This window comes from Pseudophryne corroboree, chromosome 6 (assembly GCF_028390025.1).
Source record: "Pseudophryne corroboree isolate aPseCor3 chromosome 6, aPseCor3.hap2, whole genome shotgun sequence".
NCBI classification, from domain to species: Eukaryota; Metazoa; Chordata; class Amphibia; order Anura; family Myobatrachidae; genus Pseudophryne; species Pseudophryne corroboree.
In genome coordinates this window covers 240,630,099-240,656,675 of record NC_086449.1, presented here as the reverse complement: position 1 = coordinate 240,656,675, position 26,577 = coordinate 240,630,099, and the positions used below count along the sequence as shown (strand labels likewise).

The 26,577-nt window shown below is 46.9% G+C and overlaps 1 protein-coding gene across 1 annotated transcript in view; it reads left to right on the top strand.

Moving 5' to 3' along the window:
• The window catches only part of KIF7 (kinesin family member 7), a 216,779-nt gene that overhangs the window by 153,037 nt on the left and 37,165 nt on the right, over window positions 1-26,577 (top strand). The window contains exon 11 of the mRNA XM_063925793.1: window positions 3,162-3,364. Coding sequence (XP_063781863.1) covers window positions 3,162-3,364 — 203 coding nt within the window. The remainder of the gene's footprint in view (window positions 1-3,161; window positions 3,365-26,577) is intronic.

Genomic DNA, 26,577 nt, shown 5'->3' with positions numbered 1-26,577 from the left:
GCAGGCCTGGAACAACAGGAATTCCTAGTGTCCCTGGATATCAAGGACGCTTACCTCCATATCCCAATTTGGCATCCTCATCAGGCCTATCTGCGGTTCGCCCTACTGAACAATCACTACCAGTTTCAGGCGTTACCCTTCGGCCTGTCTACAGCTTCGAGGGTGTTCACGAAGGTGATGGCAGAAATTATGTTTCAGCTCAGGGTCCAGGGGTCAATGTAATTCCATACCTGGGTGATCTCCTGATAAAAGCGAGTTCCAGGGAGCATCTGTTGCTCCATATAGATCACACTATCCAACTTCTGTCTCACCACAGGTGGATCCTATATCTGCAGAAGTCCCACCTGGAACTGTCTCAGCGACTCCTGTTTCTGGGGATGCTCCTGGATACGGTAGCACAGAAAGTGTTCCTCCCAGAGGAAAAAGTGAGAACTCTTCAAGAAATGGTTTGCATGGTGCTCCGATCGCTCGAGTATCCATTCATCTTTGCATAAAATTGTTGGGAAAGATGGTGACCTCGTACGAGGCGATACAGTTTGGAAGGTTTATTGCCAGACTGTTCCAATTGGATATCCTGAACAAGTGGTCCGGCTCCCATCTTCAGATGCACCAGATGATTCGGCTGTCACCCCAGGCCAGGATTTCACTCCTGTGGTGGCTACAGTCTTCCAACCTGCAGGAAGGTCGACGCTTTGGGATTCAGGATTGGATCCTCCTCACGACGGATGCGCGTCTGAGAGAATGAGGAGCTGTCATCCATGGGGTGCAGTTCCAGGGCAGGCGGTCTGCCCAAGAGGCCCTTTTTCCGGTCAACATCCTGGAACTTCCGGTCATCTACAATGCTCTGATTCAGGCCTCCCCTCTACGGCTGTGGCGTACATCAGTCGACAAGGAGGGACAAAAAGCAGAGCCTGCATGCAAGAACTGTCAAGTATACTCTCCTGGGCAGAAAGAAATGCAAGCACTGTCCGCAATCTTCATTCCGTGGGTGGACAACTGGGAAGCAGACTTTCTCAGTCGCCACAATCTCCACACAGGGGAGTGGGGACTACACCCTCAGGTGTTGCAACAGATCGACAGGTGGGGCTGCCCACAGATCGACATGATGGCCTCTCACCTCAACAAGAAGCTTCATTGCTATTGCTCGCGAACCAGAGACCCTCAGGCGAGCGCAATGGATATGCTGACAACGCCTTGGCCTTACCATCTGGTCTACCTGTTTCCTCTGATTCTGTTGATCCCCATGGTAATGAAGAGGATCAGGCATCCAGGAGTGCAGGCAATCTTAATTACCCCGGATTGGCCCTGAAGAGCGTGGTACGCTGCTCTTCTGGACATGTCCGTAGAGGAACCTTGGCCTCTGCCACTAAGAATAGATCTTCAGCAAGGACCGTTTGTCTACCCGGACTTACTGCGGCTTCGTTTGATGGCATGGAGGTTGAGCGGAACATCCTAGCTCACAAAGGGCTTTTTCCAAAAAGTTCATTGCCAGAAAACCTGTGACGTCAAAACACTATCGCCATATCTGGCAGGGATATGTCTCTTGGTGCGAGGAACGCACACATCCATCTGCGGAATTCCACTTGGGGAGATTCCTTCATTTCCTGCAGACTGCAGTGTATAAAGGTTTCTGTCTTGGATCCATTAAGGTCCAGATTTCAGCTCTTTCTGTTTTCTTCGAGAAGAAGTTGGCTTTCCTGCCCGAACTTCTGACCTTCTTGCATGGGGTGCATCGCACACAATCTCCGTTTGTACCGCCTTCGGCACCTTGGGATTTGGATGTGGTGTTACTCTTTCTACAGTCCTCCTGGTTTGAACCTCTAATGACGGTAGAAGACAAGTACCTCACGTGGAAGACTGTGATGTTAATGGCCCTGGCTTCTTCTAGACGTGTTTCAGAATTAGGGGCCTTATCGTGTGAAAGTCCCTACTTGGTCTTTTACGAGAACAGAGCAGAGCTCAGGACTAAGCAGCAGTTGAATTCGCCCTATGTGTGACTGTGTGTGTATATTATGTATGAGAGTGTGTTAGTGTGTGTATATTATAGGCTTACTATACTATCCCTTTAAACCGGGACACTCATGAATTACACAGGTTCTGTGTGATTAAAACCATATGAATTGCAGGATAGAATAAAGCCAGCCACATAACCTGTGTGATTCCTGAGTGTCCTGGTTTAAAGGGATAGTACGGTATGAGAGTGACAGTGTGTGACCCTGACTAATTTCAATCCTAGGCAAAAGCCTAGTCCTGGTCAAATGACACCACCATGCCAAATATGGGGGAGGTAGGTGCATAAAGGACAAACAGACAAACACCCTTCCAGGCTTATATAGATAATCATACTATTATTTGTCTTTTTTACTTTTTTGTAGGTTTCTGAGTAATTGATTTGCGGATAAAGCATCTCATATAATACATGTAAATGTTGCAGACTTGGAAATAATGTATACTTCTACTGCTTCTTGAATTAATGCCCTAAATAAAAACCAATAGACTTTAGTCAAAGAAGCACTACTTTACATTACTCCTTAGTTTTACTCCTAATTGTATCAAAGCATTGCTTACGTTTTTGTTTTGACAAGATACTACAGATTGGCAGAAACCATATATTTTATATTTATGTTCAGTTTATGTAGCTCCTGAGATGGTGGCCGTTGACACGTAAACAAGGATAGCTGATAAAAAGGAAGGGATCCTTTTGTTTCTCACTCAGCTTGAAGTTGCAATCCAGCTATTTATAAACGGATGCCTTAGTAAATGTGTCCACCCCTTCTTTGACAACCCATTTGCATTGTAATACAGTTGCCTTTGTTTAAATATATTCCCATTTATCAAGTTTTATACCTAACTTTTCAATTGTGCAAGTGAAGGGAATTTATATTGTTGTGATTCTTGTCTTCTCTTGTATTATTTTGAGCAGCTATGAGTTTACCTTATTTACTGTATCATAATGTATAGTAGTTAGTACAAGAAGTGTTTTCAAGTGACACCTTTCTGTTGTATTGTTACACCTACGTGGAGGTATAGCTTTGTAGGCGGGGTTCACAAAAGAGCCGATTCTGCCTGTATGTACAGTATGTACAAAGACCCTGTCAGACTCATTATATGTTGAATGATACTTATCAGCTTGATTTAAATAGAAAAATAATTTGTGGCAGGCAAAGAAGCGCAAGCTATGAATAAACAGTACTGTCTGAAGATATCGGAGCTGGAGACTGAAGCTGACCAGGTGCGGATAGAGGTCAGTGAGAGCCAGCGACAGCTGCAGGAGCTGGAAGGGAAAGAGACGAGAGATCCAGTGGAGAAAGGCAAGGTGCAGGAGTGCCGCAAGAAGATAGCCGCCGCCGAGAGCAAAGTGCAGGTTTGTGAAATCATTACATGACTATTCCTTCACTTACTAATAATTCCTGTTAGGAAACTTTACAAGAGTTGCAGGAACTATTGAAGACTACCCCTATGGCATAATGCAACATTTCACTGAAAAAGTAGTAGTTTTCATACATTGTAGACATATTATGACATTAGACATCGTAGACGTATTTATAATGGATGCAGTGTGTACGGTGCACATGGGCCCCTCGGGGATCAGGGGGGCCCACACCACACAGCCTGCACTCATTAATTTAAATACTTACCCTCCGGAGTCCCGCGGCGCTGCAGAAATCACTTGGGAAAATGGCGCAGTAGGATAATCACTGGGAAATTGCCTGCTGCGCCATTTTCCTGGTGATTTGCGCATGCGCTCTAGGCTTTGGGACAGCGCTAGGACCCTAGTGCCCAGAGCTACAGCGCTGCCGGCTAGAGAGGACAGGGCCCAGACGGAGCCTACACACGGGCTTCCTCCTTTCTAGAAATGCCCCTGATCGCAGACCGCTATATTCTGTCCCATAGAATGTTATGGCAGAGAGTTCCATTATGTCTGCTCCTTTTGTTTTGTTCTCAGTATTTTCTTACTAAGCGTTTATACTATCCATACGATTGTCCCATTTATTCTATACGCTAGAACTTTCTTACTGTATGACGTTGTGTAGTTGGTTGGAGATTATTCCATAGATCTACTAACCTGTCCTTATGTTTTCGTTGCCCTTCGATATAAAAATGTGTCTTCTACATTTTGATATCTTTAACTGGTTCTGTCCTATAACGCTTGTCCCTTCTCTAAGCGTCGCATTCATGTTCAGCTGATTAACTCTTTACTGATACATTTTGTGTTAAAGCCCATGCACCATTTTTATATCTGTTCTGTGAATTCTTCACATATTATTAATGTATTTTTGGAGGTAAGGCCTCCAGATCTGTAGCCAGTACTCATGCTGAAGTCTTACATATAACATACCGATATAACCTCCATCTTCCTGTGCATCAAAGTGCTCCTGGTTTTTCCCACTGTGTGACTATGCTGCTTAATTGCCTTTCAAAACATCTGACATTTTATTTCCAAGATCTTTTTCCTTAGTTCTTCTTGAAATTACACACCTATTCATTCTGAACTCTGATTTTCCAAGTGTCTCTCCCATGTGCTATATTTTAAGCTGTGTTATATTAAGTGTAAGATTCTTCCTTTAGCCTATTCCTCTGGAATGTCCTCCAACAATGTCGGCCTTTCTCCCAGCTTTCAAATGTGATCTTAAAACTCTCTCCTTTTCACCAAACTCTTGTGTCCCCCCCATAACCCCCCTAGATTGTAAATTTATGCGAGCATGTGCCTCTACCCTCTCTTACCTTCCTAATTATGCTGGCTGCACACTGCAATTATGTATTTGTGTGAAACTGGTAACTTGTTTGTACTAGTCTGCATTCATGTAACTTATTGTCCATTGTTCCTTCTGTTTGGTGCTACAGAACCCTTGTGGTGCCTTTATAAATAAATATACAAATACAGGTTGAGTATCCTTTATCCAAAATTCAAAATCCCACATTTTTTGGGTCCCCTACTTAGATAATGACACATGTATTATGTATTTGGCTAGATGCATCATCGCTTGGTGAGTGATAAAATGGAGAGTGCCAGCCAATCAGATCCTAACTGCCATGTCACAGGCTGCGTTTGAAAAATGGCAGTTAGGAGCTGATTGGCTGGTACTTTTTCACTCTCCATTTTATCACTTACCAAGCAATGATGCATCTGGCCCAGTTATCTATAAATGTATATTTATAAATAATAAAAAAATAATAAAAAAAAAAAAAAAATATATATATATATATATATATATATATATATATAATGCAAGTGAACGGGCGGCACTCTCCAGACTTTCAAGTTTCAATAGCGTCCTTTAATCCTATGTTACGTTTCGGGCTCCCGCCCGTCGTCAGGGACAATCATACACAAAATAACATACAATAACACATTTATACCCTATCTAACATGTGCACAGATTGCAAAGCTCACTCACCTGCTCCACGCCGCTCAGTGCTGCCGGGTCCGCGTGCACACAACTGACGTCACTGGCTCCCGACGTCACCAGTGACTACCTCCCTTAATGTTTGTTTTTCTCTGTATGGGGTATGCAATCTTTGTATCATCTGAAAAAGACTTACCTTTCCTTGTAGACCACAAATAATATCCCCGATTATGCATTAAACAAACAGGACCTGGGATTGATCACTGAGGTTCTTTACTGGTTACCAGACATTGGGGCAGATGTATTAACCTGGAGAAGGCATAAGGAAGTGATAAACAAGTGATAAATGCAAGGTGATAAATGCACCAGCCAGTCAACTCCTAACTGTTCATTTACATATTGGAGCTGATTGGCTGGTGCATTTATCGCCTTGCATTTATCACTGGTTTATCATTTCCTTATGCCTTCTCCAGGTTTATACATCTGCCCTATTCTTCTGTGCTTACACCACAGATTAAAGCACTTTAGGGCAGATGTATAATCCTGGAGAAGGCATAAGGAAGTGATAAATGCACCAGCCAATCAGCTCCAATAGTAAGTGAACAGGAGCCGATTGGCTGGTGGGTTTATCACCTTGCATTTATTACTGGTTTATCACTTCCTTATGCCTTCTCCAGGTTAATACATCTGCCCCTACGACTCCTGTTATTTAGCCAAACTTTTATCCTTCTCATTTAAAGCCTATTCTTTTGAGTTTCAATGTCTGGAATTCCATAACAAATGCCTTGCTAAAATCTAAATAAGCTACATTATATCCAATAGATTTGTCTGACGTACTGATGTCCATGATGCCTTAGATCTTTAATTTTGTTTGCAATTTTTTTATATGATTAATTTCAGAAATTTCCCTTCTATAAATGTGAGACTTTCATATCTATAGTTGTTTCCTACTACCTTTCTCTATAGTGTAGCTACGTTTGCCATTCTCTAGTAAGCTGAGCTCACACCTGCTGTAGGAAAACACCTGTTATAAGTGTTTCACTACAATAACTTTTCAACACCCTCCGCAGTCTGTGTTGCTGTTCTGCAGACTGTTATGTTGAATGATCATATTAAAAATGGTTGTAACGTGCTGTATGTGAAGGAAGCAAGCAGATGATATAAAAATAAGATGATACTCATTTGTGAAATAAGATGAAACCATCAAATCTGCTATAGTAAATACTCCTGATATCGTAACTCTTTATTGACTGATCAAAGCCAGTTTCTTGGGTTTTGCCACAGACTTTCATAGAAATATGAAAACATGTAGCAAAAAAAAAAAACAACTTAAAAATGTCTTATTATTATTATTATTATCCTTTATTTATATGGCGCCACATGGGATCCGCAGCGCCCAATTACAGAGTAAACAAATTAGCAAAACATGAAGACAGTGACTTACAGTTAAATACAATATAGGACAAGTACAGGGTATATAAACATAGCTGCGTCCGTAAACAGCACTGAAATAAGTATGAGGGTGGCAGAAAACCGAAGGATTTGGTGCCGTCAAAGGGAGTATTGAAAAGAAGATAAGTTAAGTAAGAGACGTAAAAGCACATGAGGGAAGAGGACCCTGCTCGTAAGAGCTTACATTCTAAAGGGGAGGGGCACACAGACAGGGGTGACACAGATTGGGTAGAAAGTGAGCCACAGAAGTATTAGGATGAGAGACGGCTGGGTTTGGTGAAGACGTGTGTCTTGAGAGCCCACTTGAAGTTTTGTAGAGAGGTGGAGAGTCTGAGGGGCAGAGGTAGAGAATTCCAGAAAAAGGGAGCAGCACATGCAAAATGTTGGAGGTAGGGGTGGGAGGAGGTAATCAGAAGGCAGGAGAGGCGGCGTGCATTAGCAGAGCGAAGAGGACTGGCGGGAGTGTAAAGGGAGATGAGGTCAGAGATGTAACTGGAAGAGGAGTGAGTGAGGGCTTTGTGAGTGTGAGAAGCTTGAAATAGATTCTGAAGGGGAAGGGGAGCCAGTGAAAGGCTAGTAAGAGAGGTGAGGTGGATGTAGTGCATTTGGTGAGGAAGATGAGCCGGGCAGCAGCATTGAGGATAGATTGGAGTGGAGAGATGTATGTGTTAGGGATGTAAGTTAGGAGGCGATTACAGTAGTCCAGTCTGGAGATGACCAGTGAGTGGATAAAGGTCTTAGTGGCATTCTGGGTGAGAAAGGGTCTGATCCTGGAAATATTTTTTAAATGAAAATGACAGGTTTGTGATAGGTGCTGAATGTGTGGTTTGAAGGAGAGGGAGGAGTCAAGGATTACGCCAAGACAGCGCACTTGGGGGCTAGAGGAGATAGTCGTGCCATCTATAGATAGTGAAATTGTGGGAGGTGAGGTTGTGCGGGAGGGTGGGAAGATGATCTGCTCAGTCTTAGACATGTTAAGTTTAAGAAAGCGCTGGGTCATCCTGGAAGAGATAGCAGAGAGACAGTTGGAGGCAAAAGGAAGGAGAGAGATGGGTTGATAGTTGGAGAGAGTGTGTGGATCATGGGTAGGTTTTTTAAGAATAGGTGAGACGAGTGCATGCTTGAGGGAAGAGGGAGCAGTGGCCTGATGAGAGGAAGAGATTGAGGAGGTGGGCAAGATGGGAGCAGGCAGAGAGAGAGAGGTAGCAGAGGAGGCGGGAGGGGATAGGGTCAAGTGTAGAGGTGGACGGGGGTAAGGAACAAATGAGGGCCATGACTTCCTCACTATATACATGGGAGAAAAATGTCAGAGTTGGTAAGAGGGAAGGAGGGGGGTGGTAAGAAATATTTTGGATGTGAAGTAAGTGGCAAAGTCAAGAGCAGAGAGTGAGGGGGGGTGAGGAGGGAGTTGAGAGTGGCAAAAAAGGCGCCGGGGGTTGGAAGACTGGGAGGATATGAGGTTCTTGAAGTATGACTATTTAGCGAGGGAAAGGGCAGCACTGACGGATGAGAGCATAACTTTGAAATGGAGGAAGTCTGCCTTGCAGCTCGATTTCCTCCACTGTTGCTCAGCAGTATGTGAGCATTTCTGCAAATATCTGGTGCATTTGGTGTGTCAGGGTTGAGGTGTTGATCTGCGAGGGTGGATAGTAGTTGGTGGAGCGACAGAGTCAAGAGCAGAATTAAGGGAAGCATTGTATAGGGATGTGGCTTGTTCAGGGCATGAGAGAGACAGTATAGGAGAGAGAAGTGAGTCGAGTAGGGAGGATAGGGAAGTGGTGACGATAGCCTCAATGTTGCGTTTAGTGATGGCAGCCTTAGGAGGTCAAGAGGTCCTAAAAATCCAGCCTGAGCATAGTCAACATTGTGCAGTCTTCAAAAATGTTTCAATTAGTACCCGCTCCCCTTCCCTGGCTGTGCCTCTGCAGATATAAAATGTGTTTCTGCAGCGGGGAACACTGGTATTCCACAGGGAATAACATCGGGGTGTAGAGTTGTATCTTGAGCCAAGGCACCAACAGGCTAAAGCTATGACTGTTCCCAGGATGCATTGCACTGCCTCCTCTATAACCCCGCTTCTAGGCACTGGAGCTCACTTTGTAAGTTGGTGCCTACAGTGCAGCCAGCTAACAAGTGGGGCTGCACTAAGCAGCCCTGAAAAGAGCTTTTTTTTTTAAGACTTCAAGGGCCGCAGCACTTTTATGTCAGTTTGATATTCTATGCTGCGGCTCCATCTCCTCCCCAGCAGCGCTGCATACTCCCGCGGCCTGGTTCCTGGGTACTTGCAGCAGAGGCGCACCTGACTTCAGGCACGCACCGCTGATGCTCTCCTGGATCGTGTGGCTGTACATCAGGGAGGAGGTAAGAGGGTCCCCCAGGTGGGACCCGCCGGTAAATCGCGATCCGGTCCCGGTCCCCTGTACTGCACAGGTACCCCACTCTATCCACCAGGACAGGGAGCACTAAAATCCATTTGTTATAGGCTCCACAGTACCCGGTGGTGAGGACCAGCATAGGGGATAAAGCGCTGACCTGTAGCCCCTTCCCTAGCTCCGGGTGCCATCTACTGCTGGTGTTCCTTCCCTGGAGCTGCATTTTACTCTCCTTCACTCCCTGACTGAGATTTTGGCGCCATCTCCGGGACTGCAGGGCAAGGTCTCCTCTGTAAAGCCGCCTGTCTCATCAGCGCTGTGCTTTTACAGACACTTAAGTATTCTACATGTCATTTTAGACAGTGTTGGTTAAGAACAAGTGTTTTACTATCTGAATATTTGGTACAAGTATTCTGTGATCTACATCGAGAATCTACTGTGCATTGTTATATCGGGTGGTCTTCTGTATGCCGGCGGTCGGGCTCCCGGCGCTCAGTATACCGGCGCCGGGAGCCCGACAGCCGGCATACCGACACTTATTTTCCCTCGTGGGGGTCCACGACCCCCATAGAGGGAGAATAAAATAGTGTGGCGCGCGTAGCGCGCCACCGTGCCCGTAGCGTGGCGAGCGCAGCGAGCCCGCAAGGGGCTCATTTGCGCTCGCCACACTGTCGGTAAGCCGGCGGTCGGCCTCCCGGCGCCGGTATGCTGGTCGCCGGGAGCCCGACCGCCGGCCAGCCGTAGTGAACCCGTTATATCTATACATACATAGTAATATGTAAACTACTAGTCCAGTGCAGCTTTATTGTTTATATGTAATAACTTTTGCATTGTACATGTGACTGAGTGTGCCTGTAGCTGTTGTGTGGGATTCCATTCTCCTGTTTCACATATTGCTAACACTATATTCTGTACCCTGAGGGGCTAGGTGCGTCAGGGTCCCATATATATATATATATATATATATATATATATATATATATATATGTTGGATGGTCGGCACTCCTTGTATAAAGCTGCAGCTGCCCGGGTGCCTTCCTTTGTATGGATACACAAATAGCAATGTCCTTATAGAGAGGGTTGCATTCACTCCCAATAGAAAAGGAACAGGCGGCACTCCAAGGGTCTTGTGAAAAAAAACTTGTATTCAAAACAAATTAATCAAATAATGGCATAATGTAGCCAACGTTTCAGCGCCGCGCAGGGCGCTTTTTTCAAGGCAATATGCTGTGAAACACAAACTAAAACACATGTCAGTGAAAACGTACCTTTTATGTGAGAAGAGCTCGTGTCACGCCGTGGAGCTGCGGGAGCCGGCGTCCAGCGGGACTTCCGGTGAGTGTAGCCCTGACGTAACCAGGAAGCGGCATCGTTGGTAACTAGGCAACCGCGGAGCGTCCCAGCTGGCGCTGTTGTCGCGCTGGTCCTGGCGGAAAAGAGCAAAATGTATAAAACAGGGAGAGAAAGCATGAGTGATGTGTATACCCTACTTTCACGTGGCAGCAATGTGATATAAAGTGTGACCGTCTGGTGACAAGGTGCTGGTGAAAAAGACAAGTGCCCAAAATGCTGCAGGTTGAAAGAGGTGTATTTAAATAAGGCAAATGTAAAGCAAATTAAAAACAATGACATCAGCAGAAACTAGCCGTTTAAGGATGTAAATTACATGTAAGTATTAGGTACCAAGAAACCCCGGGTGTTGCTGTTGACGTGCTGAGCGGCACTGAATACTGAATGATTCCCTTTATGTTGAATAGCTATATGTGCACGTATTAGGAGTGCTAACAGAGCCCATGCCCCTTTGTGTTTAGAGAAAAGAAAGGGGGGTTACGTGACCCTGCCATACTGAACGTGATTGGTGACGCCGCTGTAAGGATCTAGCTGGCCATTTGTCAGTGCTCGTACAATTTACATATGCACTTCTGGACAGATGCTGCAGATGCTGGATCAATGTTCCCAATGTTGCTGGGAATTTCACAAAAAGGCATTCCAGGCGATATGTTCATTTAGTCCGATACCTCTACATACAAAAAATTACGATTTAACCCCACTACGCAATTTAAAACAGTAATTGACAATATACTCAAACAAGCAGTGCTGGACGGACACATTAACAGCAAAACAGCATCAGCCCTCATGCAAAATCATCCGATTGTTCCAGTCTTTTACACGGTACCCAAACTTCACAAAGATAGCTTACATCCACCGGGAAGACCCATCACGTCGGCCAGGGGGTCATTGACCCAACCAATTGCTAAGTTTCTAGATCAACTTATACAACCACTTGTGATCAAGCAAGAGACTTACCTCAAAGATACTACTCCGCTACTTCTAACATTACAAGCCATTACACAAGTACCCAAGAACACCATCTTATGCACGATGGACATACAAAGTTTATACACAGTCATCCCTCATGATCAAGGTCTCCGAGCCATGCGACAGTTTCTGGAAGCAGAAAATTTCAGCGCACTTAATATCCCTCTCTTCTTGAGACTACTTGAATACACACTGACACACAATTACTTCATCCACAACGGAGAGTATTTTGTGCAACTCACCGGTTGTGCCATGGGGTCTAACGTGGCACCCAGCTACGCAAATGTGTACTTGTTTGAATTGGAACGCCAGTTCTTTGGCTCTGAGGCCATACAATCTAAAATTCTACTGTACAAACGGTACATTGACGACCTTCTACTCCTGTGGATCGGGAGCCCCTCTGAATTATCATATCTACACAAAGCTATCAACCAGAGGAACACCCCCATCAAACTGACCATTGAATCTAGTAGCACATCAATTCACTTTTTGGATGTACAAATTAACATCAGCAATGGCACTATCGTGACATCAGTGTATCACAAACCAACTGACCGCAATACTCTATTAATGAACAACAGTTTTCATCCTCCGGCTCTCAAGAGAGGCCTCCCTAGGTCCCAGATGCTGAGAGTGGCACGGATCACAAGTGACAGGGCACAATTGGACATAGCTCTGGATCAAGTAATTCTTAAGTTTCAACAAAGAGGTTATGACCGACGCCAGCTTATCCGCACCAAGCAGGAAGTACTCACCATACCAAGGAACCAATTATTTGGCTCATTGAAACCACAGTCTAAGAAAAAGATACCGTTCATCACTGAATACTCTACTGCCAGTTCTGTTATCACGAGGGCCACACGTGCGTTATGGCCCATTGTGAACTCGGATCCATCCTTACCTTGTGTTCATAACACAGACATCATGCCTTGCTTTCGGAGAGGCAGAAATCTACGGGACATGCTGGTCAAAACTGACATCACACAATCAAAGTCAATCAAGTTGACACCTGGCTGCCACCGGTGCTTATCATGCACCACCTGTAAACACATGGACACAGGCACCACTTTTACTCACCCTAAAACCAAGAAGGTGTACAAAATCAGACATCATGTCACCTGCACTTCACAATACGTGATTTATGTCATCTCCTGTCCATGTGGTTTATTATATGTGGGGCAAACCACACGAACATTTCGTGAAAGAATGGCCCTGCATCGGTCCGCTATCAAGGCAGCCCTTGAGGGCAAACCTAATGACCAACCGGTGTCCCGCCACTTCAAAAATGCACAGCACTCGCTGAGCCATTTACGACACATAATAGTGGACCACATTCCAGCACACACGAGAGGTGGTGATCGTGCCAAAACACTGACACAAAGAGAAACTGAGTGGATATATCGCCTGGCCACACTGGCACCACATGGACTAAATGAACATATCGCCTGGAATGCCTTTTTGTGAAATTCCCAGCAACATTGGGAACATTGATCCAGCATCTGCAGCATCTGTCCAGAAGTGCATATGTAAATTGTACGAGCACTGACAAATGGCCAGCTAGATCCTTACAGCGGCGTCACCAATCACGTTCAGTATGGCAGGGTCACGTAACCCCCCTTTCTTTTCTCTAAACACAAAGGGGCATGGGCTCTGTTAGCACTCCTAATACGTGCACATATAGCTATTCAACATAAAGGGAATCATTCAGTATTCAGTGCCGCTCAGCACGTCAACAGCAACACCCGGGGTTTCTTGGTACCTAATACTTACATGTAATTTACATCCTTAAACGGCTAGTTTCTGCTGATGTCATTGTTTTTAATTTGCTTTACATTTGCCTTATTTAAATACACCTCTTTCAACCTGCAGCATTTTGGGCACTTGTCTTTTTCACCAGCACCTTGTCACCAGACGGTCACACTTTATATCACATTGCTGCCACGTGAAAGTAGGGTATACACATCACTCATGCTTTCTCTCCCTGTTTTATACATTTTGCTCTTTTCCGCCAGGACCAGCGCGACAACAGCGCCAGCTGGGACGCTCCGCGGTTGCCTAGTTACCAACGATGCCGCTTCCTGGTTACGTCAGGGCTACACTCACCGGAAGTCCCGCTGGACGCCGGCTCCCGCAGCTCCACGGCGTGACACGAGCTCTTCTCACATAAAAGGTACGTTTTCACTGACATGTGTTTTAGTTTGTGTTTCACAGCATATTGCCTTGAAAAAAGCGCCCTGCGCGGCGCTGAAACGTTGGCTACATTATGCCATTATTTGATTAATTTGTTTTGAATACAAGTTTTTTTTCACAAGACCCTTGGAGTGCCGCCTGTTCCTTTTCTATTGGGAGTGAATGCAACCCTCTCTATAAGGACATTGCTATTTGTATATATATATATATATATATATAGTCGCCTAGTTCAAACAGCAGCGGCACTCGTGGGATTTGTAGTCAAAAATCAACGTGTATTTCACATCAAGATAGCCGACGTTTCGGGGCACACACGCCCCTTTGTCAAGGTGAGTAACCTTGACAAAGGGGCGTGTGTGCCCCGAAACGTCGGCTATCTTGATGTGAAATACACGTTGATCTTTGACTACAAATCCCACGAGTGCCGCTGCTGTTTGAACTAGGCGACTGCATCATTTTTTCCAGAAGGCTCCGGGGTGTTACTGACAGAGGGGTGAGTGCCGGTCCATACAAAGACTTTATATATATATATATATATATATATATATATATATATATATATATATATATATATATATATATATATATATATGTCACACACAATATATACGATTTGGTATTTTTCCTGTGTTTTTCATTCCCCTCATACCGTTTAAATACTCTGTTCTGTGTCCTATATTTACTGTCACATTACGTAGGGGGTTATTTGCAGGTATTATGTTTGTCTGGCTATATTGTACTGTTACGCCCTAGGGCTACATTCCTTATAATGTCTGCCACACAGGGCGGGAAATCCGTGGACGCTTCTGCGTCCTGCAGTACTGGCGCCACGGATCTACCTGAGGGAGAAGTTTTAGCTGCTTGTTCAGGTGCTGAGTACCATACACCCAGCCAACCTGCAGCACCTTGGCCAATCAGGACCCACCTTGGGCAGCGTTCTCAAGTATGCTAACTACACTTGTGACACGTCTTGCGCCCCCTGTAGGACCTCCTGTGCCATTGCAGCCACATATTGTCCCTGTAGTTAATCCGCCCTGAGCGGATACTCTGTCTACCCAATTACAACAAATCAATCTTTGGTTAGACAAAAGTCTACCCCACGCCCCTCTGGGGCCAAGGGGTCATCTAAACGGGACATTTTTTCCTCACAATCCACTAATATTTCGGATGATTCTTCCGATGAGGATGGGAAATATACTGATCCGTTAGACACTGATACAGTTGCTTCTGATGAGGAATCTACAACCCAGGTTGATGTTCCTGACTTAGTGGAGGCCATTAAGCTAATTCTTCAAATAGATGATGAAATTGAACCTTCTAGTGCGTCTAAGAAACCTGATAAGTTCAAACGTCAGAAGGTTGCTAAAGTAGTCCTACCACATTCTGACCATTTAATTGACATACGTCAGGAATCCTGGTCGTCTCCAGGAAGGAAATTTTCCCTGTCTAAAAAGATGCTAGCTCGTCATCCTATCCCTGTGGAGTTGGGTAACAAGTGGGAAACTCCACTGCCGGTGGACTCTCATGTCACCCGTCTTGTGGTGTCATCTACTCTGCCTGTCACCACCGTCACCTCCCTGAAGGAACCGATGGATAAGCGTGTGGAGGGATGCCTGAAGTCTATTTACTCACTTACAGGTGCTGTACATAGACCCACTATGGCTGCCTCTTGGGCGGCAAAAGGAATTGAAGCATGAGTTCAGGCAATTGAGGAGGAGCTCCCTCAGGATTTCTCATACGTCCTAGAGGATGCTGGGGTCCACTTTAGTACCATGGGGTATAGACTGTTCCGCAGGAGCCATGGGCACTTTAAGACTTTTCAAGGGTGTGAACTGGCTCCTCCCTCTATGCCCCTCCTCCAGACCTCAGTTTTAGAAATGTGCCCAGGAAGACTGGATGCACTCCAGGGGAGCTCTACTGAGTTTCTCTGAAAGACTTATATTATGTTTTTTATTTTCAGGGAGGACTGCTGGCCACAGTCTCCCTGCTTCGTGGGACTTAGGAGGCAGAAGTAGGAACCAACTTCCTAAATAGTTTCATGGCTCTGCTTCTGGCTGACAGGACACCATTAGCTCCTGAAGGGATGCTGAATGCTAGCTGCGTCTATGTGCTCTCTCCCACAGCCCGCCGTCACCCCCCTTACAGAGCCAGAAGACAGGTGAGTGTAAGAAGAAAAGGATCATCGTGACGGCTGAAAGGTACCGAGCAGCGGGCAGGAACGCTGCGCGCCATGCTACCTACACACACAGGCACTGCAGGGTGCAGGGTGCGAGGGGGGGCGCGCCCTGGGCAGCATAAATCCTTGTAACACTGGCATATAAGGGGCATAAGATGCTGTGGCACAGCCCTACCCCCGCCAGTATAAATGTTAGTAGCATAAAGTCTGAGGGGAAACACGCCATTACGGGGGCAGGCTTCCTCCTCAGGCAGCCAGCACACTGCTCAGCGCCATTTTCTCTCCTTCCAGGCTGCAGAGAAGAACGCTGGTCCTCCTCCACTGCTGAACTAAGTATCAGGGTGCAAAACAGGGGGGGGGGGGGGGCACAGTGAAATTTGGTGCTATACATGGTGGTGTTATCATTATAAAAGCGCTGCAGGTCTGCGGGCATTTTGTGTTTCACAGACATTTGGGTTGTGAACTGGCAAATCCTATCTGTGTCCTTCTGACAGATTTTACTGTGGGTCTGTCCCCTAAAAGTCCCGGAGTGTCTGTGGTGTGGTTGTGCACGTGTGTGACATGTCTGAGGCAGGGAGCTCTTCCCCTGAGGGAGCCACTTTAGGGACACAGAGTTGTAATGTGGTGGCTCTGCCGGCACACCATGAGCCTGAATGGGTGAAAGAATTAGGTGATTAGATTAGTCTGAGTCTCATGCAGAAAACTGGGGAAAATCAGTGGAAGATGTGATTTTTAGTGGTTCTGCTTTTTCATCCGCAGGCGACCCCTCTGGCTCACATAAAAGACCATTTGCACAAATAGTACAAACTGATACCGAGGCGAACTCTGATTCCTATGTCGACACTAGTGATTCCAGGGGAATAGATCCTAAATTGGCAAAAAGCATTCAATATATGATTGTTGCTATAAGAGAGGTTTTGAAAGTTACGAAAGCTCCTTCTGTACCTCAGGGGAAGGCTTATTTTTATAAAGAAAAGAAAATTAATGTAACTTTCCCTCCTTCTCACGAGCTAAATACTCTCTTTGAGGGAATTTGGGCAAACCCGGAAAATAAATTTCAGATTCCCAAAAGGATTCAGGTTGCTTATCCTTTCCCGGCAGAGGACAGGAAAAGGTGGGAGTCACCCCCAGTTTTAGACAGTGCCCTGTCACGCTTAACAAAAAAGGTGATTCTCCCTGCACCTGGGACGGCTTCACTAAAAGAGCCGGCAGACCGCAAGTTGGAGACTATGTTAAAATCTATTTCTCATACGTCCTAGAGGATGCTGGGGATGCTTCAAGAACCATGGGGTATAGACTGGATCCGCAGGAGACATGGGCACTTTAAGACTTTAAAAGGGGTGTGAACTGGCTCCTCCCTCTATTCCCCTCCTCCAGACTCCAGTTAGATTCTGTGCCCAGGGAGACTGGTCACACACAGGGGAGCTCTACTGAGTTTCTCAGAAAAAAGACTTATGTTAGGTTTTTTATGTTCAGGGAGCTCTGCTGGCAACAGGCTCCCTGCTTCGTGGGACTGAGGGGAGAGAATCAGACCTACTTCTGTGAGTTCAAAGGCTCTGCTTCTTAGGCTACTGGACACCATTAGCTCCAGAGGGTTCCGATCACTTGGTATGCCTAGCTGCTCTTTCCCGGAGCCGCGCCGTCACCCCGCTTGCAGAGCCAGAAAAAAGAAGCCGGGTGAGTAAAAGAAGAATCTAAGACTTCAGTGACGGCAGAAGACTTCAGGTCTTGAGGTACCGCGCAGTGGTCGTGCTGCGCACCATGCTCCCACACACACACAGCGGCACCAACAGGGTGCAGGGCGAAGGGGGGGCGCCCTGGGCAGCATGTAGACCTGAAATAAACTGGTAAAAGATATATGAAAAGTGCCTGGGCACTTAATATAGACCCCCCGCCAGTATAAATATGCTAAAATGAGCGGGACTGAAGCGTGCCTGTGAGGGGGCATGGCTTAGCCCTCACAGCTCTATCCGACGCCATTTTCTCTTCACAGAAGCTGCAGAGACGCTGGCCCTGACCTCCACCCTGCTGTACAAGTAACAGGGTGCAAAACGGGGGGGGCACAGTACATTTGGTGCTATTATCTTTATTATAAAAGCGCTAACAGGTCTGTGGCATTGTATATAAAGTTTCAGTACCGGGATAGGTGCTGGGTTGTGAGCTGGCAAACTCCCTCTGTGTCTTTCTAACAGGCTTTGCTGTGGGTCTGTCCCCTATAGCCCCAGTGTGATTGTAGGTGTCGGTACGTGTGTGTCGACATGTCTGAGGCTGAGTGCTCTTCCCAGGAGGAGGCTGGAGTGGGGACAGAAAAGACTGTGGGAGTGACCGCGTCGGCACCGCCGACAGCTGATTGGGTAAATATGTTGAGTGTTTTGAATGCAAATGTGGCTCGGTTGACTAAGAGAACAGATACCGACATGGATTCTGATACCTGTGTCGACTATAGTGATGCCAGATTAAATCCTAAACTGGCTAAGAGCATTCAGTACATGATTGTGGCGATAAAAGAAGTATTGTATATCACAGAGGACCCTGCTGTTCCTGATACAAGGGTCTGTATGTTTAAAGGAAAGAAACCTGAGGTAACGTTTCCTCCCTCGCATGAACTGAACGCTCTTTTTGAAAAGGCTTGGGAAAATCCTGACAAGAAGGTACAGGTTCCCAAAAGAATTCCAGTGGCATATCAGTTTCCCTCTGGGGATAGAGAAAAGTGGGAGTCAACCCCCACGGTGGACAAAGCTCCATCGCGTCTGTCCAAAAAGGTGGCGCTTCCGTCTCCTGACACGGCAGCCCTAAAGGATCCTGCGGATCGTAAGCAGGAAAATACACTAAAATCCATTTATGTCACTACGGGTTCGCTACTCAGACCTGCCGTTGCTTCGGCATGGGTGAGTAGCGCTATTGAAAAGTGGGCAGATAACTTGTCATCTGAGATAGATACCCTGGACAGGGATAGCGTCATTTTGACTCTGGGTCATATCTGGGACGCTGCAGCATATTTAAAAGAAGCTGCGAGGGATATTGGCCTTTTGGGATCAAGGACCAATGCCATGGCAGTCTCGGCTAGGAGGTCATTGTGGATTCATCAATGGAATGCTGATGCTGACTCTAAGAAGACTATGGAGTCTCTACCGTATAACGGGAGTGTCTTGTTTGGTGACTGCCTCACTGACCTGGTATCTACGGCTACCGCGGGTAAGTCATAATTTTTACCTTATGTTCTGGCACATAGAAGATACCTGGCCTCTTCCTCTATGGGAGGACCTGTTACAACAAGGACCGTGCGTGTATCAAGACTTACCGCTGCTGCATTTAACGGCATGGCGGCTGAACGCCAAATCCTAGCCCGAAAGGGTATTCCCAGTGAAGTCATTGCCGCACTTCTTCAGGCTAGAAAAGAAGTAACGGCAAAGCATTACCACCGTACTTGGGGGAAATATGTGTCTTGGTGTGAATCCAAGAAGGCTCCTACGGAAGATTTTCAGCTGGGGCGTTTGCTCCATTTTTTGCAAGCAGGTGTGGATGCGGGCATAAAGTTAGGCTCCATTAAAGTACAAATTTCGGCCTTATCAATCTTCTTTCAGAAAGAATTGGCCTCCCTTCCAGAAGTTCAGACCTTCGTGAAAGGCGTGCTGCACATCCAACCTTCATTTGTGCCCCCTGTGGCACAGTGGGATCTTAATGTGGTATTGCAGTTCCTGCAATCTTATTGGTTTGAACCTTTGCGTAAGGTGGAGTTAAATTTCCTTACTTGGAAAGTAGTCATGTTGTTGGCCTTGGCATCCGCAAGGCGGGTTTCTGAGTTGGCGGCTCTGTCTCACAAAAGCCCCTATTTAATCTTCCATGCTGATAGAGCGGAGTTGAGAACTCGTCAGCAATTTCTGCCAAAAGTGGTTTCATCATTTCACGTAAACCAGCCTATTGTGGTGCCAGTGGCTACTGACGCCTTGGCGGAATTGAAGTCTCTCGATGTGGTTAGAGCTTTGAAAATCTGTCGCCAGAACGGCGCAGATTAGGAAAACAGAGGCTCTTTGTCCTCTGGGCTCCCAATAAGATTAGGGCTCCTGCTTCCAAGCAGACTATTGCGCGCTGGATCTGTAATACGATTCAGCAGGCTCATTGTATGGCAGGATTGCCGTTACCGAAATCGGTGAAAGCCCATTCTACCAGAAAGGTGGGCTCTTCCTGGGTGGCTGCCCGGGGGGTCTCGGCATTACAGCTTTGCCGAGCTGCTACTTGGTCGGTTTCAAACACCTTTGTAAAGTTTTACAAGTTTGATACCCTGGCTTTGGAAGACCTCTTGTTTGGTCAATCGGTGCTGCAGAGTCATCCGCACTCTCCCGCCCGTTCTAGAGCTTTGGTATAAACCCCATGGTTCTTGAAGCATCCCCAGCATCCTCTAGGACGTACGAGAAAATAGGATTTTAATACCTACCGGTAAATCCTTTTCTCTTAGTCCGTAGAGGATGCTGGGCACCCGTCCCAGTGCAGGCTGTATCTGCAGTTTGGTTATGGTTACACTCGTGTTAAGTTCAGTCAGTCTGTGGCTGATGTTGGTCATGCCGTTGAATGCCATGTTGTACGGCGTGTTTGAGGTGTGAGCTGGTATGTATCTCACCTTAGTTTAAAAATTAAATATATCCTTTTCCTCGAAATGTCCGTCTCCCTGGGCACAGTTCCTATAACTGGAGTCTGGAGGAGGTTGGCATAGAGGGAGGAGCCAGTTCACACCCCTTTTAAAGTCTTAAAGTGCCCATGTCTCCTGCGGATCCCGTCTATACCCCATGGTTCTTGAAGCATCCCCAGCATCCTCTACGAACGAAGAGAAAAGGATTAACCGGTACGTATTAAAATCCTATTTTATGTGGCCAATGGTACACTGCTCAGGCCCACCATTGCTTGCGCGTGGGTGAGTAGTGCTATTGAAAAATGGTCAGATAACTTGTCATCTGAAATTGACACGATAGATAGAGACGAGATTCTCCTAAAGTTAGGTCATATCAAAGACGCTGCTGCATACATGCTAGAAGCCATGAAGGATATTGGGCTTTTAGGTTCAAAAGCCGCTACCATGGCAGTCTCGGCTCGGAAGGCGTTGTGGATTCGCCAGTGGAATGCTGACGCAGATTCCAAAAGAAATATGGAGGCTCTCCCATATAAAGGTGAGGCCTTTTTTGGTGCTGGGCTAGATGCGTTGGTCTCTGCGGCTACCGCAGGTAAGTCGACATTTTTGCCTTATGCTGCTGCACCGGCGAAAAAGACATATCACTCTCAGATTCAGTCCTTTCGGCCCAACAAATACAAAAGGCTAAAGGTTCTCCCTTCTTTGCAGGGAGAGGACGAGGAAAAAAGCCTGCAGCGTCTCCCGGATCGCAGGAGCAGAAGTCCACCCCTGCTTCTTGCAAATCTGCAGCATGACGCTGGGGCTCCCTTGCGGGAGTCCGCTCGGGTGGGAGCACGTCTGAAACTTTTCAGTCAGGTCTGGGGTCAATCTGTCCTGGACCCATGGGTCTTGCAAATAGTGTCCCATGGATACAAACTGGAGTTTCAAGATGTCCCCCCATGACAATTTTTCAAATCGTCATTGCCAGCTTCTCTTCCGGACAGAGAAGTTGTAACAGCTGCAATTCAAAAATTATGTCAGGATCAAGTCATTGTCCTGGTTCCCGTGTCACAACAGGGAGAAGGGTTTTATTCAAGCCTCTTCGTAGTTCCGAAGCCGGACGGCTCGGTCAGACCGATTTTAAACCTGAAATCGCTGAATCTTTACCGGAAAAGATTCAAGTTCAAGATGGAATCTCTGAGAGCAGTGATTTCCAGTCTGGAGGAAGGGGACTTCATGGTGTCAGTAGACATAAAAGATGCTTACTTACATGTTCCCATTTATCCTCCTCATCAAGCTTATCTGAGATTCGCGGTACAGGATTGCCATTACCAGTTCCAGACGTTGCCGTTCGGACTCTCCACGGCATCGAGGGTATTCACCAAGGTGATGGCAGAGATGATGGTCCTCCGACAACAAGGAGTCAATATAATTCCTTACCTGGACGATCTCCTGATAAAAGCGAGATCCAAGGAACGGTTGGTGCAGAACATTGCACTCTCCCTGTCAGTACTCCAACGACACGGTTGGATCATGAATTTTCCAAAGTCACAATTGGAACCGACGACAAGATTGTCCTTTCTGGGGATGATACTGGACACAGAAGTACAGAGGGTATTTCTTCCACTGGAAAAGGCTCTGGAAATCCAGAGACTGGTCAAGCAAATTTTGAAACCAACAAGAGTGTCGATCCATCAATGCATTCGGTTGTTTTTAAAGATGGTAGCGGCCTACGAGGCCATACAGTTTGGCCGATTCCATGCCAGAGTGTTCCAGTGGGACCTGTTGGACAAGTGGTCCGGATCCCACCTGCACATGCACCAGAAGATAATCCTTTCCTCCAAAGCCAGGATTTTGCTACTGTGGTGGCTACACAGTTCTCACCTATTAGAGGGACGTAGGTTTGGGATTCAGGACTGGGTCCTAGTAACCACGGATGCAAGTCTCCGAGGCTGGGGAGCAGTCACACAAGGAAAACGCTTCCAAGGAAGATGGTCAAGTAAGAAAACCTGTCTTCACATAAACGTGCTAGAATTGAGAGCCATTTACAACGGCCTTCTACAAGCGGTGCATCTTCTTCAAGATCAACCCGTGCAGATCCAGTCGGACAATGTAACAGCAGTCGCGTACATAAACCGTCAAGGCGGAACGAAAAGCAGAGCAGCAATGGCAGAGGTGATAAAGATCCTCCTCTGGGCAGAAAGACATGCAAGAGCTCTGTCGGCAATTTTCATTCCGGGAGTGGACAACTGGAAAGCAGACTTCCTCAGCAGACACGATCCAGGAGAGTGGGGCCTCCACCAAGAAGTCTTCGCAGAGGTGACAAGTCTTTGGGCAGTTCCTCAAGTAGACATGATGGCATCTCGTCTCAACAAGAAGCTTCAGAGATATTGTTCCAGGTCGAGAGACCCTCAAGCAATAGCAGTGGATGCACTGGTGACCCAGTGGGTGTTTCAGTCGGTATATGTCTTCCCTCTACTTCCACTGATAACAAAAGTTCTCAAAATCATACGAAGAACAATGAGCGATCCTCATTGCCCCAGACTGGCCAAGGAGGGCTTGGTATCCAGATCTTCAGGAGTTACTACTAGAAGATCCTCGGCCTCTTCGTCCTCGCGAGGACCTGCTGCAGCAGGGGCCGTGCGTATATCTGGACTTACCGCGGCTACGTTGGACGGCATGGCTGTTGAGCGCCGGATCCTAGCCCGCAAGGGTATTCCAAAAGAAGTAATTCCCACACTTATTCAGGCCAAGAAAGGAGTAACGTCTAAGCATTACCACCGTATTTGGAGAAAATATGTGTATTGGTGTGAATCCAAGAAGGCTCCAACGGAAGATTTTCAGTTAGGACGTTTTCTCCATTTTCTACAGGCAGGTGTGCATGCGGGCCTACAATTGGGTTCAATCAAGGTCCAGATTTCAGTCTTATCAATTTTCTTTCAAAAACAATTGGCCTCCGTTCCAGAAGTTCAGACGTTCGTGAAAGGAGTGCTGCACATCCAACCTTCATTTGTGCCTCCGGTGGCACCATGGGATCTTAATGTGGTGTTGCAGTTCCTGCAATCAGATCGGTTTGAACCTCTGAAGGAGATAGAATTGAAGTTTCTCACTTGGAAAGTGGTCATGTTATTGGCCTTGGCATCCACAAGGCGGGTGTCTGAGTTGGGGCCTTGTACCACAAGAGCCCTTACCTGGTCTTCCATGAAGATAGAGCAGAGTTGACAACTTGCCAGCAATTTCTTCCAAAGGTGGTTTCGTCTTTCCATATGAACCAACCTATTGTGGTGCCAGGGGCTACTGACACCTTCGCTGCGTCAAAGTCTCTTGATGTTGTTAGAGCTTTGAAAATTTATGTCGCAAGAACAGCTCGGGTACGGAAAACAGAAGCTCTGTTTGTCCTGTATGCTCCTAACAAGATTGGGCGTCCTGCTTCTAAGCAGACCATTGCGCGTTGGATCAGAGGGATGATTCAGCACGCTCATTCCACGGCAGGATTGCCGATACCGAAGTCGGTAAATGCCCATTCTACTAGAAAGGTGGGTGCATCCTGGGCGGCTGCCCGGGGAGTTTCAGCATTACAGCTTTGCCGAGCAGCTACTTGGTCAGGGGCAAACACGTTTGCAAAGTTTTACAAGTTTCACACCTTGGCCGATAAGGACCTAAAGTTTGGTCAATCGGTGCTGCAGGGTCATCCGCACTCTCCCGCCCGTACTGGAGCTTTGGTATAACCCCATGGTACTAAATCCTCTAGGACGTATGAGAAAACAGGATTTTAATACCTACCGGTAAATCCTTTTCTCCTAGTCCGTAGAGCAGGGCTGGCCAAACCGGTCCTCGAGATCTACCAACAGTTCATGTTTTCCAGGCCTCCTGGAGATCTGTAGAATTGTCAGTTAGGAATGAATGCAGCACATCTTAATTAGTAATGACTACACCTGTGCACCAGCTAGGTGGTCTGGAAAATGTGTACTGTTGGTAGATCTCGAGGACTGGTTTAGCCAGCCCTGCCGTAGAGGATGCTGGGCGCCCCACCCAGTGCGAACTTTACCTGCAGTTGTTACGTTTGTAGTTACACAGATGTTGTGTTACGGTTATTTTCAGCATGTTGCTGCAATTGTTCATACCCGTTGGCATGTGCTAAGTTGAATGCCATGTTGTGTGTCATGGTTGAGGTGTGAGCTGGTATGAATCTCACCAATAAATTATAAGTAAATCCTTTCCTCGAAATGTCCATCTCCCTGGGCACAGTTCCTATAACTGAGGTCTGGAAGAGGGGCATAGAGGGAGGAGCCAGTTCACACCCTTGAAAAGTCTTAGTGCCCATGGCTCCTGCGGAACCGTCTATACCCCATGGTACTAAAGTGGACCCCAGCATCCTCTACGGACTAGGAGAAAAGGATTTACCGGTAGGTATTAAAATCCTGTTTTTTCTGACACTGCCAGACAATATCTGTCTTATATTACCACAGCCTCCCACTATATTCAGGAGGCAGCCTCTGATGCAGGTGTAATGGCGGCCAAGGCATCTACTACGTCTATTCTGGCTCGTCGAATTATGTGGTTGAGGTCGTGGAAGGTGGACCTGGACTCCAAAAAGACCTTGGAGGTTCTCCCTTTTAAAGGAGACATCCTATTTGGGGAGAATCTGAACAAGATTATAACTGACTTGGCTACTGCCAAGACTGCGTGTCACCCAAATACTAATCCTTCTGCTCCGAAGGCTAAGAGTACCACCTTTTCGTTCCTTTCGACCTCCATGGAAGGCAAAGGGTCAAGCATATCAGCGACAGACTCTTGCTTCCAAAACCACTAAGCCTAAATCTAAACAATCCTGGGCCACCCGTCAGCCTGCTTCCAAACAAGACAAGCCTGCTGCATGACGGGGCGGGCCTTCCCCTGGGGGGACCCCAGGGTGGGAGGCCGACCTCTGCAGTTCGCCCAGGCCTGGTTACAGACCACTTCGGATGCCTGGGTGCGGGAAGTTGTCTCTCACGGGTATGCAATCTCTTTCAAGAGATGTCCCCCTTGCCAGTTTTGCACAATGGTTATCCCTACACTTGGTTGTACAATCCCTCGTGGACACAGGAGTGGTAGTGCCAGTACCTCTGTCCCAGAGAGGCAGGGGATACTATTCGACCCTGTTCCTAGTTCCGAAGCCAAATGGGGCCTTCCGGCCTATACTCAACATCAAATCATTGAACAAATTTGTGAGAGTATCCAAATTCCGTATGGAAACTATGCGCTCTATTATACTGGCCATGGAACCCGAACACTATATGGTATTCCTGGACATACAGGATGCTTACATGCATATTCCTATTGCCATGTCGCATCAGCAGTATCTGGGGTTTGCTATTGGCAACCTACATTATCAATTCCAGGCCCTGCCATTTGGATTGACCACGGCCCCTCGGATATTCACCAAGGTAATGGCCGTGATGACAGCTTATCTCAGTCGTCAGGGAATCGGGATCCTGCCGTATCTGGACGACTTGCTGATACTGGCGAACTCCCAGGAGGTTCTCCTCAGTCATCTGGAACTGACCGTCCAATTTCTACAAGCCCACGGGTGGCTCATCAACTGAAAAAAGTCCTCGCTGGTCCCTGCTCGGAGCATGGTGCACCTGGGGGCCCTGCTGGACACACACCGCCAGAGATTGTTTCTGTCTACAGAGAAAGTCCTGAAACTTCAGGACAGGATCAGATATTTCCTCTCTCGCTTAAGAGTGTCGATACACTTGGCGATGCAAGCACTAGGCCTTTCGACATGGTAGAGTATGCTCAATTTCACTTTCGCCATCTGCAGAGGTTAATCCTTTCCAAGTGGGACGGCTTGCCTCATCGGATCAGGTCTCACATGATCTCCTTGACTCCGGAGGTTCGTCTGTCACTGAGCTGGTGGCTACAGGACCAACAGTTGAGCAGGGGCCGTCCCTTCTGAATATCCAACTGAGTCCTCCGGACAACGGATGCCAGTCTGTGGGGTTGGGGCGCGGTGTTGGAGCAACACTCTCTCCAGGGTCGGTGGACCAGAGAGGAATCTCCTCTCCAGATAAACATTCTGGAATTGTGGACAGTGTTCAATGGGTTGACACTGGCCCTGCCTCTAGTGCAGAA